The sequence below is a fragment of the Microcebus murinus genome, chromosome 5 (assembly GCF_040939455.1).
Source record: "Microcebus murinus isolate Inina chromosome 5, M.murinus_Inina_mat1.0, whole genome shotgun sequence".
Taxonomy (NCBI): Eukaryota; Metazoa; Chordata; class Mammalia; order Primates; family Cheirogaleidae; genus Microcebus; species Microcebus murinus.
The window spans coordinates 100,473,039-100,486,506 of record NC_134108.1 but is presented as its reverse complement, the minus strand read 5'-3'; the positions used below and the strand labels follow the sequence as shown (position 1 = coordinate 100,486,506).

Sequence of the window (13,468 nt, the reverse complement as noted above, 5' to 3'; positions counted from 1 at the left end):
GGGTTGTTTTCACTTTTTGGTTATTATGAATAATGCTGCAATGAACATTCACTTACAAATATCTGTTTGAACCTCTGTTTTCAAATCTTTTGGGTATGTACCTCAGAGTAGAATTGCTGGGTCGTATGATAATTATATGTTCAACTTTTTGAGAAACCACCAAATTGTTTTTAATCAATGTATTTTTTAAAATATATTTCAGTCCCCTCAAGTTGTGGAAAAATAAATTATATGCTCAGGGACTTTTACAGGGGAGTAGTCCCACTTCTCATAAGTGAGAGCAATTCTAGCATAAGATATGTAAGATCAGTTTCTAACTACCAGTTTAAGCACATAGAAAAAATCTGGGCCGGGCGCTGTGGCTCACGCCTGTAATCCTAGCTCTTGGGAGGCCGAGGCGGGCGGATTGCTCAAGGTCAGGAGTTCAAAACCAGCCTGAGCAAGAGCGAGACCCCGTCTCTACTATAAATAGAAAGAAATTAATTGGCCAACTGATATATATATACAAAATTAGCCGGGCATAGTGGCGCATGCTTGTAGTCCCAGCTACTCGGGAGGCTGAGGCAGAAGGATCACTGGAGCCCAGGAGTTTGAGGTTGCTGTGAGCTAGGCTGACGCCACAGCACTCACTCTAGCCTGGACAACAAAGCGAGACCCTGTCTCAAAAAAAAAAAAAAAAATCTGATTCTTCTTTTCTTTCCAGCACTGCTGCAGATTTGGATCAGAAATCCTCCTCCTCCTCACATTCTGATCACTCCTCTGAAACCTCATTGCCTGAAGTCCAAAAGGATACATATCCCAAGGAATTCAGCCTGCTTAGGTTGCAGACAAGTAAGTCATGGACACTCCTCCGCGTGCCTCTGTGCCCAGGGACTTTTCAGAAATCTGCCATACTGTGGCTGCGGTCACTGAAGACTCCCGAGTGCCAGGCATTTGACACGCCTTATCTCTACTTCTCCCAGCAACTCTGCGGGGGAGTTATTGTTACACGTTTCTCAAAAATGAAATGCCTTTATATAAAACCTGTTAAAGTACTGCAGCAAAATATTAAAATAATATAGAAGTATATAGAGTATAAAAACCCACTCCTCAATATTCTCCAACAATATCCCTATTCTGTATAGCTGTGAAGAGTTGATATCTATTTTTCCAGAATTTTGAAATGTATATGTATGTGTATGCATAAACACATGTATACATATACTGTTATAAAATAAATCAGTCGTAGTATACAGACTCTTTTTAATCAGCAGTAAATAGACCATGGACTTCTTTCTCTGTCATTACATAGAAGATCTATGTGGCTAATATAGACCTACCCATTTTACAGAGAAGGAAACTGAGGCTTGGAGAGATTCAGTCACCCATACAGCCGCATAGCCAGGAAGTAGAGCAATGTGTGATTAGAACCCAAGCTTGCCTGCCTCCAAAGCTTGTGTTCTTTCTTGGTTACCCCAGAGCCCAAGTATTTCCCAAACAATCCTAGAGCTGCCAGGGGATCTTTTATTGTTTAAAAACACCACTAGCAATCTTAGAGGACAAGTATCAAATGATGAAACAGAGGCACTGAGAGGTCCAGTAACTAGCCTGAGGTCTGACAGCAGCTTTTCTCATTTGATGTTACCGCGTGTGTACACTTCCTGGTGAAACTGTATGTAGCACGTGTGCGTGCTATTGCTGCAGTCGACACTATGTTCCACCTACTTGAGATGCCATTGTTGGCTAGCCATTCCCCGGTTGAGGGGCGTTCTATTTTTCCTACGCAGTTATCAGAGTGAAGGTTGGATCAGAGATGCTTGCAAGACTGTCTCTGAACTTCCCAACCCATACATAACTTCCACACATAGCATTGGCTTTATTTTTGAAGGAGAGATTAAAGAGGGGGGAAAATGCAGCCTCTTAGGTCACTCCCCCCCCACTTCTCTTCCTTTTGTGACTAGTCCCACAGAGGTTGACACTGCCCCGATGTAGAACCAAGGGATTATACAGGTTGATTAAAGAGGGAACAGCCAGATAGCACCTGGGGAGTTTTTTTTACAGCTTTTTGTCATCCAATTGCAATATGAGACTGGGAGCAGCACTAATGGAAGGATTTCTCATACCTTGCAGAAGACGGGCAGCGTCCAGAGTGGACATTTTACCCAAGGTTTAGCAGCAATATCCACACCTACCATGTTGGAAAGCAGTGCTTCTTTAATGGGGTCTTCCTCGGCAACAGGAGGACTGTAGCAGAGAGTACGGTGGACAAGAGCTTGGGGAGAAAGAAATACGGTAATGTTTTTTCCTCCTGGGCTTTGACTGTGCAATATCTGAAAAACCCTTGAGTCATGATTCTGCAGGCCCCACGTGCTGTAGCTGAGGGCAGCCCTGCGGAGTCACCATGTCACCTAGAACAGCCAGGAGGATGGAAAAGTGAAGGGGACAGTTGCCATGCTACATGTTTTGGCAAAGAACTCACAACATATGTTGATCCACATTTTCATTTTTCTTTGAATTTCATAAAATGCTAATGTGACATTTAAGTCATCAGAGAAGTTTTCTCAGATACTTATTAATAGAAACCCTTATTGAAGTCTGAAGAAAATAATTTCTGTTTCCATTAGATGCTGCCTGGCATATGCATTTAAATTGTATTATATATTCTCCACAAGGAAAACATCCTGTAAACCTCAGCCTGAAGTGCATGCTGTTATTTTATAGCTTTAATTTAATGAAAAGCTATTGAGATGAATATATGTCTGTCTGTCTATCTGACTGTCCATATCCCCTTGGTTTGTAGGTTGGTGAGTTCTCCGCCTGAACCTCCCCAGAATAGATTTATTGAAAGGCCCTAAAATTTTGCTGAGTACCAACAGGCCATTTATGGCACACTCTTCTGTGGCAATATCTGTGTAGGAGGCAATTGCTTCGGCGCTGAATAGGATTGCTGTGGCAGGACTATAAAGAGGAACAAGTAGAACATTCCATTTTTGAGTTTTAAACTCATAGCAGAGACAAATAGTTTTGAGAATTGAAATTTTTATTTATTTGGATGGAGAATGCATGAAAAGCCATTGTAGATGAGCTGGGAGAGGGGTCACTGATATGGGGTCTTTGAGGAGTCCTGTAGCCTGCATTCCTGAGCTGCAGGTACATATCACAAGTAAATGGCATTATCCTAACGCTCACCCATCACTCCCCTCCTAACTCAAAAGTAAATCTTTTGCTGAATTTTGTGTTTATTATACCTTTCTATTCCAACCTTTCCTCCTCCTTCCTCCCTTCCTCCCTTCCTTCCTCCCTCTCTCCCTCTCTCCTTTCCTTCCTCCTTCCCTTCTTGCCTTCCTTTCTTTATGGTTTTATAAATACTAAGTAAATGCAAAGGCATATTTATGAACTATTTGTTGCATATACAGAATAAAATACCACGAATACTTGTGTGCTTCTTAACCCCCATTTAAGAAGTAGAATATTATCTTTACATTTGAAGCCTCTGATATGTCTTTCCCTGAATACTACATCTTTCTTCCCCCCACTCCAGAGGTAACCCCTATTTTACATTTTTTAAAGTGAAAAACTTTTTATTAGGTAGATTTTCAAATATGTGTCAAAGGAGAGAGAATAGCATAATGAAACCCAAGGGACTCATCCACTTAGCTTAATAATTATCAACATGTGGCTAGTCTTGTTTCATCTTTATCCCTCTCCCAGGGATTATTTTATTTTATTTTATTTTATTTTTTGAGACAGAGTCTCGCTTTGTTGCCCAGGCTAGAGTGACTGCCATGGCGTCAGCCTAGTTCACAGCAACCTCAAATTCCTGGGCTCAAGCAATCCTGCTGCCTCAGCCTCCCAAGTAGCTGGGACTACAGGCATGAGCCACCATGCCCAGCTAATTTTTTCTATATATATTAGTTGACCAATTAATTTCTTTCTATTTATAGTAGAGGTGGGATCTCGCTCTTGCTCAGGCTGGTTTCGAACTCCTGACCTTGAGCGATCCGCCGCCTTGGTGCTAGGATTACAGGTGTGAGCCACCGTGCCCGGCCCTCCCAAGGATTATTTTAAAGCAAATTCCAGACATCATACCATTTCATCTGTAAATATATCATGTACCTCCAATGGATAAGGATTATTTTTAACTACAATTCCATATCACAATATCATATCTTAAAAATTAACAATAACTTCTTAATATGATCATTCAGTGTTCAAATAATCAGTTGTCTCATAAATGCCATAATTTGAGAATATTAATTTGTTTAAATCAGTATCCAAATAAAGCCCACACATTGAAATGGGTTGGTATGCCTCTTAAGTCTTTTTTAACATATAGGTTCCTCCCTCCTTTTCTCTTGCAATTCATTTGGTGAAAAAACTAGGTTTTTGTCCTGTAGTGTTTACCACAATCAGGATTTTGCTGATTACATCCCTTGGTACCATTTAACAGGTTCCTCTTTCCTACATCTTTTCTGTAAACTGGTGGCTGGATCTACAGGCTTGATTCATTTTAGCATGATTACTTCTTAGGTGATGTTGTACAATGACTTCTTTAAACATCAAATGCAATGGTCTTTTTCCATCTTCTCTGCCTGGATCTCACTGCAGCACTTGGTACTGTTAAGCTTGACACAGGACATGTCTTTCTTTGTGATATTCTCTCCTCACTCGTTATTTCTTGGATGAGATGAAGAGGCAGAATCAAGGACTGTCAGGAGCTACCATTATGAACTGGAATGGAACACATTCATGATAGAAAAAATAAATCAAAATATGTTTAAATAATGGTTGACTCTAACCCATCAGCCACAATCATCAGGCCATTGGTGGAGTTCCCTAAAGGCCTAATTGCTGCCAGAGAAGAAAGAACAACATGTTGTCTATGGTTGTAGGCTGTAGGGAAATAGGCCTGAGAATATAATTTTTCCATTGTGTAGCTCTTCCTACAGTATAGCATATTGCATTAGTCAGAATAGGATACACTCTGCTGCAGTAACAAAGAATCCCTGGAATCTCAGCAGCTTAACCATTACAGTTTGTTTCTTTCTCTTGTAAAGTCCACTGTGGATCTAGTAGCTCTCCAGGGCAGCTCCCCTCCAAGGATCCCTCCTACTTTTATCTTGTGACTTTTCCATCTCATCCTGTGGCTTCTAAGGTTGTCATAGCAGGGGAAAGAGAAAGTGCTGGAAGGTCACCACACATCAGCTCCTTACATGCCTCTTCTTGAAAGTGGGACATATTATCTCTTCTCATAGTCCATTGGTCAGAACATGGCTCTCCCTAAGTGCATTGGGGCTCAGAAATGTGGGGCAGAATAAGTTATTTGGTGAACAGTTTGCTCCTCTGTATGGCTATTTGTCCTTTTTTTTTTTTTTTTTTCTTGAGTCAGGGTCTCACTCTGTACCCAGGATGGAGTGTAGTGGCACAATTATTGCTCACAGCAGCCTCCAACTCCTGGGTTCAAGTGATCCTCTGGCCTCAGCCTCCCAAGTAGCAGCTAGGACTACAGTGTGGACCACCATGCCCAGCTATTTTTTAAAAAAATTTTTGGAGGCCGGGTGCAGGGGCTCATGCCTGTAATCCTAGCACTCTGGGAGGCCAAGGCAGGTGGATTGCTCAAGGTCAGGAGTTTGAAACCAGCCTGAACAAGAGCAAGATCCCGTTTCTACTAAAAATAGAAAGAAATTAATTGGACAACTAAAAATATATAGAAAAAATTAGCCAGGTATGGTGGTGCATGCCTGTAGTCCCAGCTACTCGGGAGGCTGAGGCAGGAGGATCACTTGACCCCAGGAGTTTGAGGTTTCTGTGAGCTAGGCTGATGCCACGGCACTCTAGCACAGGCAACAGAGTGAGACTCTGTCTCAAAAAAAATTTTTTTTTTTGGAGAGACGTAGTTTCATTGTGTTGCCCAGGCTGGTCTGTGACACCTGGGCTCAAGCGATCCTCCTGCCGCCGCCTCCCAAAGTGCTGGGATTACAGGTGTGAGCCACCGTACCAGGCCTGGTTATTTGTCTTTTAATGTGTGTGCTCCATTTTCTACCTTCTGTACGTTTTTACATCCAGGAGCTTGGATGATCTGTCTAAAGGCCTAAACAAGCATTAGAACTGATCATGAAGCAGTGTGAGTCTGTCAGCTGTCGATACATAGTGGCCAGCCCTTTGAGCTGATACTGGCTTTTTGTGGAATGCTCAGAAATTATACCAAAGTCCAACATTATGACTAATAGCTTCAACAAACACATTATCTCAGAAGTGTTGTTTGGGAGATCTTCCCCTGAAAGTAACTGACGTCCACTCCACTGGTTATTTTTTTACTTGCTTGTTAATTTTTGTGAGATCTTTTACAAGAGTGTATTTCTTTTTTGTTTGTTTGTTTTGAGACAGAGTCTTGCTCTGTCACCCCAGGTAGAATGCAGTGGCATCATTGTAGCTCACTGCAACCTCAAACTCCTGGGCTTAAGCGATCTTCCTGCCTCAGCCTCCCAAGTAGCTGGGGCTACAGGCATGCACCATGACACCCAGCTAATTTATCTATGTTTAGTAGAAACAGGGAGGGTCTTGCTCTTGCTAGGGTTGGTCTCAAACTCCTGAGCTCAAGCAATACTCCTACCTTGGCCTCCCTGAGTGCTAAGATTACAGGCATGAGCCTATAATATAGTAATAGTAATATAGAATATTACTATTATAGGCCTAGCCAATAATAGTATATTTCTAAGTGTTGTCCTTAGACCACCTGCATCATAATCAGCTAGAGAGTTTGTAAAAAAATGCTTGTTCTGGGAAACACTCCAGATCTTCTGAAACATAATTTCTTGGTTTGCTGCATTTTTAACAAGCTTCCTAGGTAATTTTCAGGTGTAATAAAACTATAGAGCCACTGTTCTATAGTGTATGGCATTAACTGCCTTATAGTATTATCTCCTTATTTACATATCTTGTCTTGTGTCCCTGAGTAGATATGATTCCCTGGGAAGAGGTTAATACCTTAACTATATAGCAATAGTATTTTTCAGATTAAACAGTAATTGGGATGAGGGGATGTTAGTCCCATCCTGATTTCAAATAATGACAACTGCTACCATTTCTTTTTTTTTTTGAGACAGAGTCTCGCTTTGTTGTCCAGGCTAGAGTGAGTGCCGTGGCGTCAGCCTAGCTCACAGCAACCTCAAACTCCTGGGCTCGAGTGATCCTTCTGCCTCAGCCTCCCGAGTAGCTGGGACTACAGGCATGCGCCACCATGCCCGGCTAATTTTTTCTATATATATCAGTTGGCCAATTAATTTCTTTCTATTTATAGTAGAGACGGGGTCTCGCTCTTGCTCAGGCTGGTTTCGAACTCCTGACCTTGAGCAATCCGCCCGCCTCGGCCTCCCAAGAGCTAGGATTACAGGCGTGAGCCACAGCGCCCGGCCTACCATTTCTTTTTTAAAAAAATTCTTTCTCTGCAGACATTATGGTAACTTATGTTACCATTTCCTGAGTCCCAGTTATTTGCTCAGATCATTTTCGTTTAGTATGCATGATATATTGTATTTCTGTGGTATCCATTGTAATGTTTCCTTTTGAATTTCTGATTGAGCATATTTGGGTCCTTTGTCTTCTATTTCTGGTTAATCTAGCTAGAGGTCTATCCATTTTGTTTATCTTTCAAAGAACCAACTTTTTGTTTCATTGGCCCTTTGTATTTTTTCTTGTTCGTTTCCATTTCATTTAGTTTTTCTCTGAGCTTTGTTATTTCTTTTCTTTTGGTAGCTTTGGTTTTGGTTTGTTCTTCCTTTTCTAGTTCCATGAGGTGTGACATTAGGTTGTTAATTTGTGATCTTCCTGTCTTTTTGATGCAAGCATTTAAGGCTATGAATTCCCCTCTTAAAACTGCTTTTGCTATATCCCATAGATTTTGGATGCTTGTGTCATGATTGCTCAGTTCAAAGAATCTTTTGATGTCTATTTTAATTTCTTCATTGACCCAAGGATTGCTGGTTGTTTAATTTCCATGACTTTGTGTAGATTTAACAGTTCCTGTTGGAGTTGATTTATAGTTTTATTCCACTGGGATATGAGAAGATACATGGAATGATTTTGATTTTTCTGAATTTGCTGAGACTTGTTTTGTGGGCTCACATGATCTATCTTGGAAAATATCCCATGTGCTGATGAGAAGAATGTATATTCTTCAGTTTTGGGGTATAGTTGTTCTGTAGGTATCTGTTAGATCCATTTGTTCTAGAGTCCTGTTTAAGTCAAGGGTTTCCTTATTGATCTTCTGCCTCTATGATCTATTCAGTTCTGTTAATTGAGTGGTGAAGTCTCCAGCAATTATGGTTTTGTTTTTTACTTCTTTGATTAAATGTAGTGGTATTTTATTTATGAGCTGGGAGCTCCTGTGTTAGGTTCATATATATTTAGGATTGTTATATCTTCTTGCTATATTGCTCCCTTTATTATTATATAATGACTATCTTCATCTTTTTTAGCCATTGTTAATTTAAAGTCTATTTAATCTGATATGAGACTAGCTACTCCTGCTTCGTTTTGGTTTCCAATTGCATGGAATATTTTTTTCCCATCCCTTTACCTTAAATCTATGAGTATCCTTGTGAGTTATATGGGTTTCTTGGAGACAGCAGATACCTGGGTGTGTTTTTTCATCCATTCAGCCAGTCTGTATCTTTTTAAAGGAACATTAAGATCATTTATGTTCAATATTAGTATTGATATGTGAGATACTGTTCTGTTCATCATATTGAATGGTACCCAATTACTTTGTTTTCTTCATTGTTTTATTGCTTTATAAGGGTTGTGAGCTTTAACTTTTGGATGTTTTCACATTGGTGGGTGTTGATTGTTCTTTTCCATGTATAGAGCACTTTAAAGCATTTCCTATAGGGAAGGTGTAGTGGTGACAAATTCCCTTAGTGTTTGCTTGTCTCGGAAAGAATTTATTTCTCCTTCATTTATGAAACTTAGTTTTTCAGGATACACAATTCTTGGCTAGCAGTTATTCTGTTTAAGAAGACTAAAAATAGGACACCAATCCCATCTGGCTTGAAAGGTCTCTGCTGAGAGGTCTGCTGTTAGTCTAATGGGTTTTTCTTTGCAAAGAACTTGTTGCTTTCATCTTGCAGCTTGTAGGATTTTCTCTTTCACTTTAGTCAGTATGATGATTATATGTCTCGGTGATGTCCTATTTGATATGAATCTTCCAGGTGTTAGATGACCATCTTGTATCTCAATATCTAAACCTCTAGCAATATCAGGGAAATTTTCCTCTATTATTCTCTCAAATAGGTTTTCCATGCTTGTTGAATTTTCTTCTTCTCCCTTGGGGAAACCTATAATTCTTATATTGGTTTGCTATGCATAATCCCATATTTTTCTCAGTGATTATTCTTTCTTCTTTGTTCTTTTTTTTTTTTTTCCTATATTTTTACTGACTAGGTTACTTCAAAATCCTTGTCTTCAAGCTCTGAAATTCTTTCTTCTGCTTGGTCTAGTCTGTTGTCAAAACTTTCTCATGTATTTTGGAATTCCCTAAATGACTCTTTCATTTCTTTATCTCTTTTCTAAGTTAGCTATCTCTTTAGTGAATTTTTCATTTATGTCCTGAATTATTTTTTTGGTTTCTTTGAGATGGTTTTCTACCATTTCCTCAATTCCATTCATCTTACTTGCCATCCATAATCTGAATTTCGTATCTGTCATTTCAAGTTTCCTTTTGGTTGGAGTTCGTTACTGGAGAGCTATTGTGATCCTTTGGGGATGTTGAGACAGCCTGTTTTTACATGTTGCTAGAGTTTCTATGCTGGTGCCTTCTCATCTGGAGCCACTTCTTTCAGCTCAAAACAGATTGCAGATATGGTACACCTGTTCTCCTCTGCTGAGCCCTCTGTTGCTAGGTGATGATAGGGATGGGTCCCTGTATGGCACTTGGGTCCTACTCCAGAAGCTTGACCAGGCAGGAGAGGGGCAGCTACACTGTGAGCCTTTAACGCTGATGCACTGCTGGGTCTCCCTGGTGGTTGTAACCTGGCTGCTGTGGCAAGGCTGGCCCCTGGTGCCAGGTGTGCACTAGGTGTGCACACAAGGTGGAACTGGCTGGCAGGACAGGGCATGTGGGATGGAGAAGGTCCGCTGGGCACGGCATGCATGTGTAAGGCCTAGGCAGCTGAGGGGCTGTGGGCTAGGTGAGGTCCTCATAGGTGAACCCTCAGGGAGTAGCAGCCCTCAGACCTACAGGGAATGAGGTGGAGTGGCTCATAGCTCATTATAGGGGGTGGTGTGGGACCCTGGAAAAAGAGGGGCAGGGCACCTCCTTGGGAAGGAGCAGGTCCAGGGGTCACTTATGGTGCATGGGCGGGGGTAGGTAGGGTGCTCAGGTGGTGCCTGTGGAGGATGGTGTGGTCCATGGTGTGTAGACTGCCCAGGTCCAAAAGCCATGGCTGTGCTGGCTTTGATCCTGCTTGGGGCCTTTCAGGCAGTGGCAGAGGAAGCCTTGGTCCAGCTGTCCTGGAGTGGGCAGTGGGCACTCAGGGCTATGGAGGTGTGCTCTGCCTGGCCACAGTAAGTGCAGTTGAGCAGGATCACCCAGGCCACAGTAGCAGGTGCCAGGCCCTTGGTCTCCAGCTCTTCTCACCCCTGGGGGCAGCAGCAGCAGCAGGGGTGTACACCTCCTGCCCATGGGGCACTCATGAGCACTGGGAATTCTGCTCCCTCCCTGCCTGGCAGGGGCACCAGGAGGATGCAGTTGCCCATTGGCCCCCTGGGGCAAAAGTAGCGTTCTGGGGTTGGGATGTTACAATGGCACCAGCCACAGCGCCCAGGTGCTGCAAGCCAGCCTTCCCTTCTCTCTGGAGCTGCAGCTGCATGGCCTGCAGTCACATCTCTGTCCTAGTCTCAGGCCTGCTGCAGTGGAGGGGACCTCCCGCTGCTCTGGTTGCAATATCCTCGGGGGAATCCTGGAGTCCGGAATTTTTCCTCTTTGCCTTTCTCGCGTGTGGGCACCTTCCCTAATTACCGCTGGTCTTGCTGAGCAGCTCCTACTTCACTCCTGCCTCCTCTCTGTGGATCCCTAGTGCTCTCACTCTCATGATCCATCAGAGCTGGGTGTCTCTTCACCATTTCAGTCCTCTCCATGAGAGCTGGGTTGTGCGGGCTGCGTGTAGTCCGTCAGCTTGGCCTCCAACCTCATTTAGGGCACATGATAACTCTGCAAAGTAGCCATTGGAAATTAACAGTGTATAAATGAGGTTACTGAGGCTTAGGGAGGTTAAATAAATAGATCGAGGGCACAGAACTAGAAATTGCAGAATTGAATTTGAACTCAGGTGTACTGACTCCAAAGTCCAAACCCTTCTCCTCACCTCTTGCTGTCACCTGACTCTTACTTGTCAGTGCCCTGGTTTGGGATTCAAAAGATATGGTCACTCAACTGTCCCTGCTTTGAATCCTTAGCACTGCCTGCCGGCAGGCACGCACATGCATGAGTGTAGTCGATGCGATTTCATTACATGTAAGAGCTAATGAAAAGTTTAATACAGACTCTTAGCTATTGAAAAGGCTTTGGAAGGAGAAAGGTAAAGAATTAAATACTTCCATAACTCAAAACTCCCACCTATGGTGCAGGTGATTTTTTTCCCCATTAGCTAGAGGAATTTGGGTAGGTAAGATACAGCTTATCAGAAGTCTTCCTTAGACTTTTTGAGGAAGACATAGTGGCAGCTGCAGCCTTCTAAGCTTAGTTAGAATGTTCTCACTTCCAGGTGGGAATCCACAAGCGACTCATTGACTTGCACAGTCCTGGGATTGTTAAGCAGATTACTTCTAGCAGTATTGAGCGGAGCTGGGTGTCAGAGCCTCGGCTGTGTGGGCAGGGTGTGCTGAGCAGCGATGGACTTTCTCGTCACCAACAAGCCACCTGCTGTGCTGCACAGCCCCAGTCCTTGAAGCAGAAGGGGGAACAGGATACTCATTAGCTGATTTCCTCCTGAGACCCAGCCAGAGAGGCAGAGCCCCAAGTGTACTTGCTTCTTGAGCTTTCTAGGACTCAAGGACTCAAGTGCACTAATACTCAGGAATGAAAAGATTTTAAATCAGAGATCGTTGGATCATTGCAAAGGTACCCCTGATTCACTGGATATTTTAAGCCAAAACACTCCATCTGAACCTAATCATTCTTTCTCAGGGCAAAGGCAATCATAACAACACCTTTTGGAAAATGTCCCAAACATAGACTGATACTTTTATCTTCATCACCTAAAAGCAAGATAGTCACAATGGAACTTTAAGAAACCTCCATGGAACTCATAATAAAACACTAAAATATCCTATTTCCGTCGTCATGTTGATACAACAAATCTGTGGATCATCTTCATCCCACTGTATGATTTTGTTTCAAACAAACATTTTCCACAGGTATTGATCCCAGGAACGGAATCCCAAAATTAACTCCAGGGGACAATCCATATATGTACCCAGAGCAGAGTAAAGGCTTCTACAAAGCAGGAGCAACCCTCCCACCAGTGAATTTTTCAGTGTAAGTGTATGTTATTCCTAGAATTACTTAGTTAACTTTAAAGGAATTATGTCTCTTTCTATACATATAAATCATATTTTTAAGAGGAGTAGACCACATGAGGACATGATTGGATGAAAATTTCTTAAAAAGCTCATCTTTAATTAGTTTATACACATATGCATGTGTATAATTGAAATTATATGCAGAATCTTGACTGCAAAAGAGTGCATGTTAATTTTGTTCCTATTTCTATTTTCACAAATTTGAATTTTCAAACCAAATCAGATTGTTGGTTAATGACTACTGTATGGCTTGATTTAAACTTGGAGCTACACTTAGACCAAAGTGCTTGAGAAGAACAGGAGGATCATTACATTGAAGGAAAAATAGTTGGTATATTACATTTAAAATATGATTTAAAAAATTAACCATGTGGGATATAGTGATGTTAATTAAAATGATAAAAATTAGGGTCCTTATGGGTTTGAAGTCTATATTTGAAAATTGAAACAAGAAAATAAGATATTCTATTGAACACAACGATGTATTGATCTCTGTTCTAGATGCCATTCTAATTTTATTATTTTTTTAAATTTCAGCATATTATGGGGATACAAATGTTAAGGTTACGTATATTGCCCATGCTCCCCTCCCCCCTCGAGTCTGAGTATATACAAACATGAGTGAGATGTGCAACGTTTGGGGGATGGTCACACTTGAAACCTAATTTTATTCTTGCTTTTTATGTTTTTCAGAGTGCCTTATGAAAAGAAATTTGATACATTTATTCCACTTGAGCCTCTTCCACAAATTCCCAAGTGAGTTCTCTTAGCATGTTTTATCTTATCTCATCTTCATGGAATATCAATTATTTATTATTTTCTCCTGTGGAGGAGACTATAGACAACCAACACATGGGACTCTTTTGAATCCCTGCAGGAGTGTGGGACGGTTTGTAAGGTGGGTATTTGG

General features: G+C 41.7%; 1 protein-coding gene across 1 annotated transcript in view; it reads left to right on the top strand.

The window, feature by feature from the left end:
• Nucleotides 1–13,468, top strand: part of SPATS1 (spermatogenesis associated serine rich 1) — a 35,716-nt gene that overhangs the window by 13,794 nt on the left and 8,454 nt on the right. The window contains exons 3-6 of the mRNA XM_076002748.1: nt 704–831; nt 2,110–2,271; nt 12,394–12,514; nt 13,252–13,314. Of these exons, the coding sequence (XP_075858863.1) occupies nt 704–831; nt 2,110–2,271; nt 12,394–12,514; nt 13,252–13,314 (474 nt within the window). The remainder of the gene's footprint in view (nt 1–703; nt 832–2,109; nt 2,272–12,393; nt 12,515–13,251; nt 13,315–13,468) is intronic.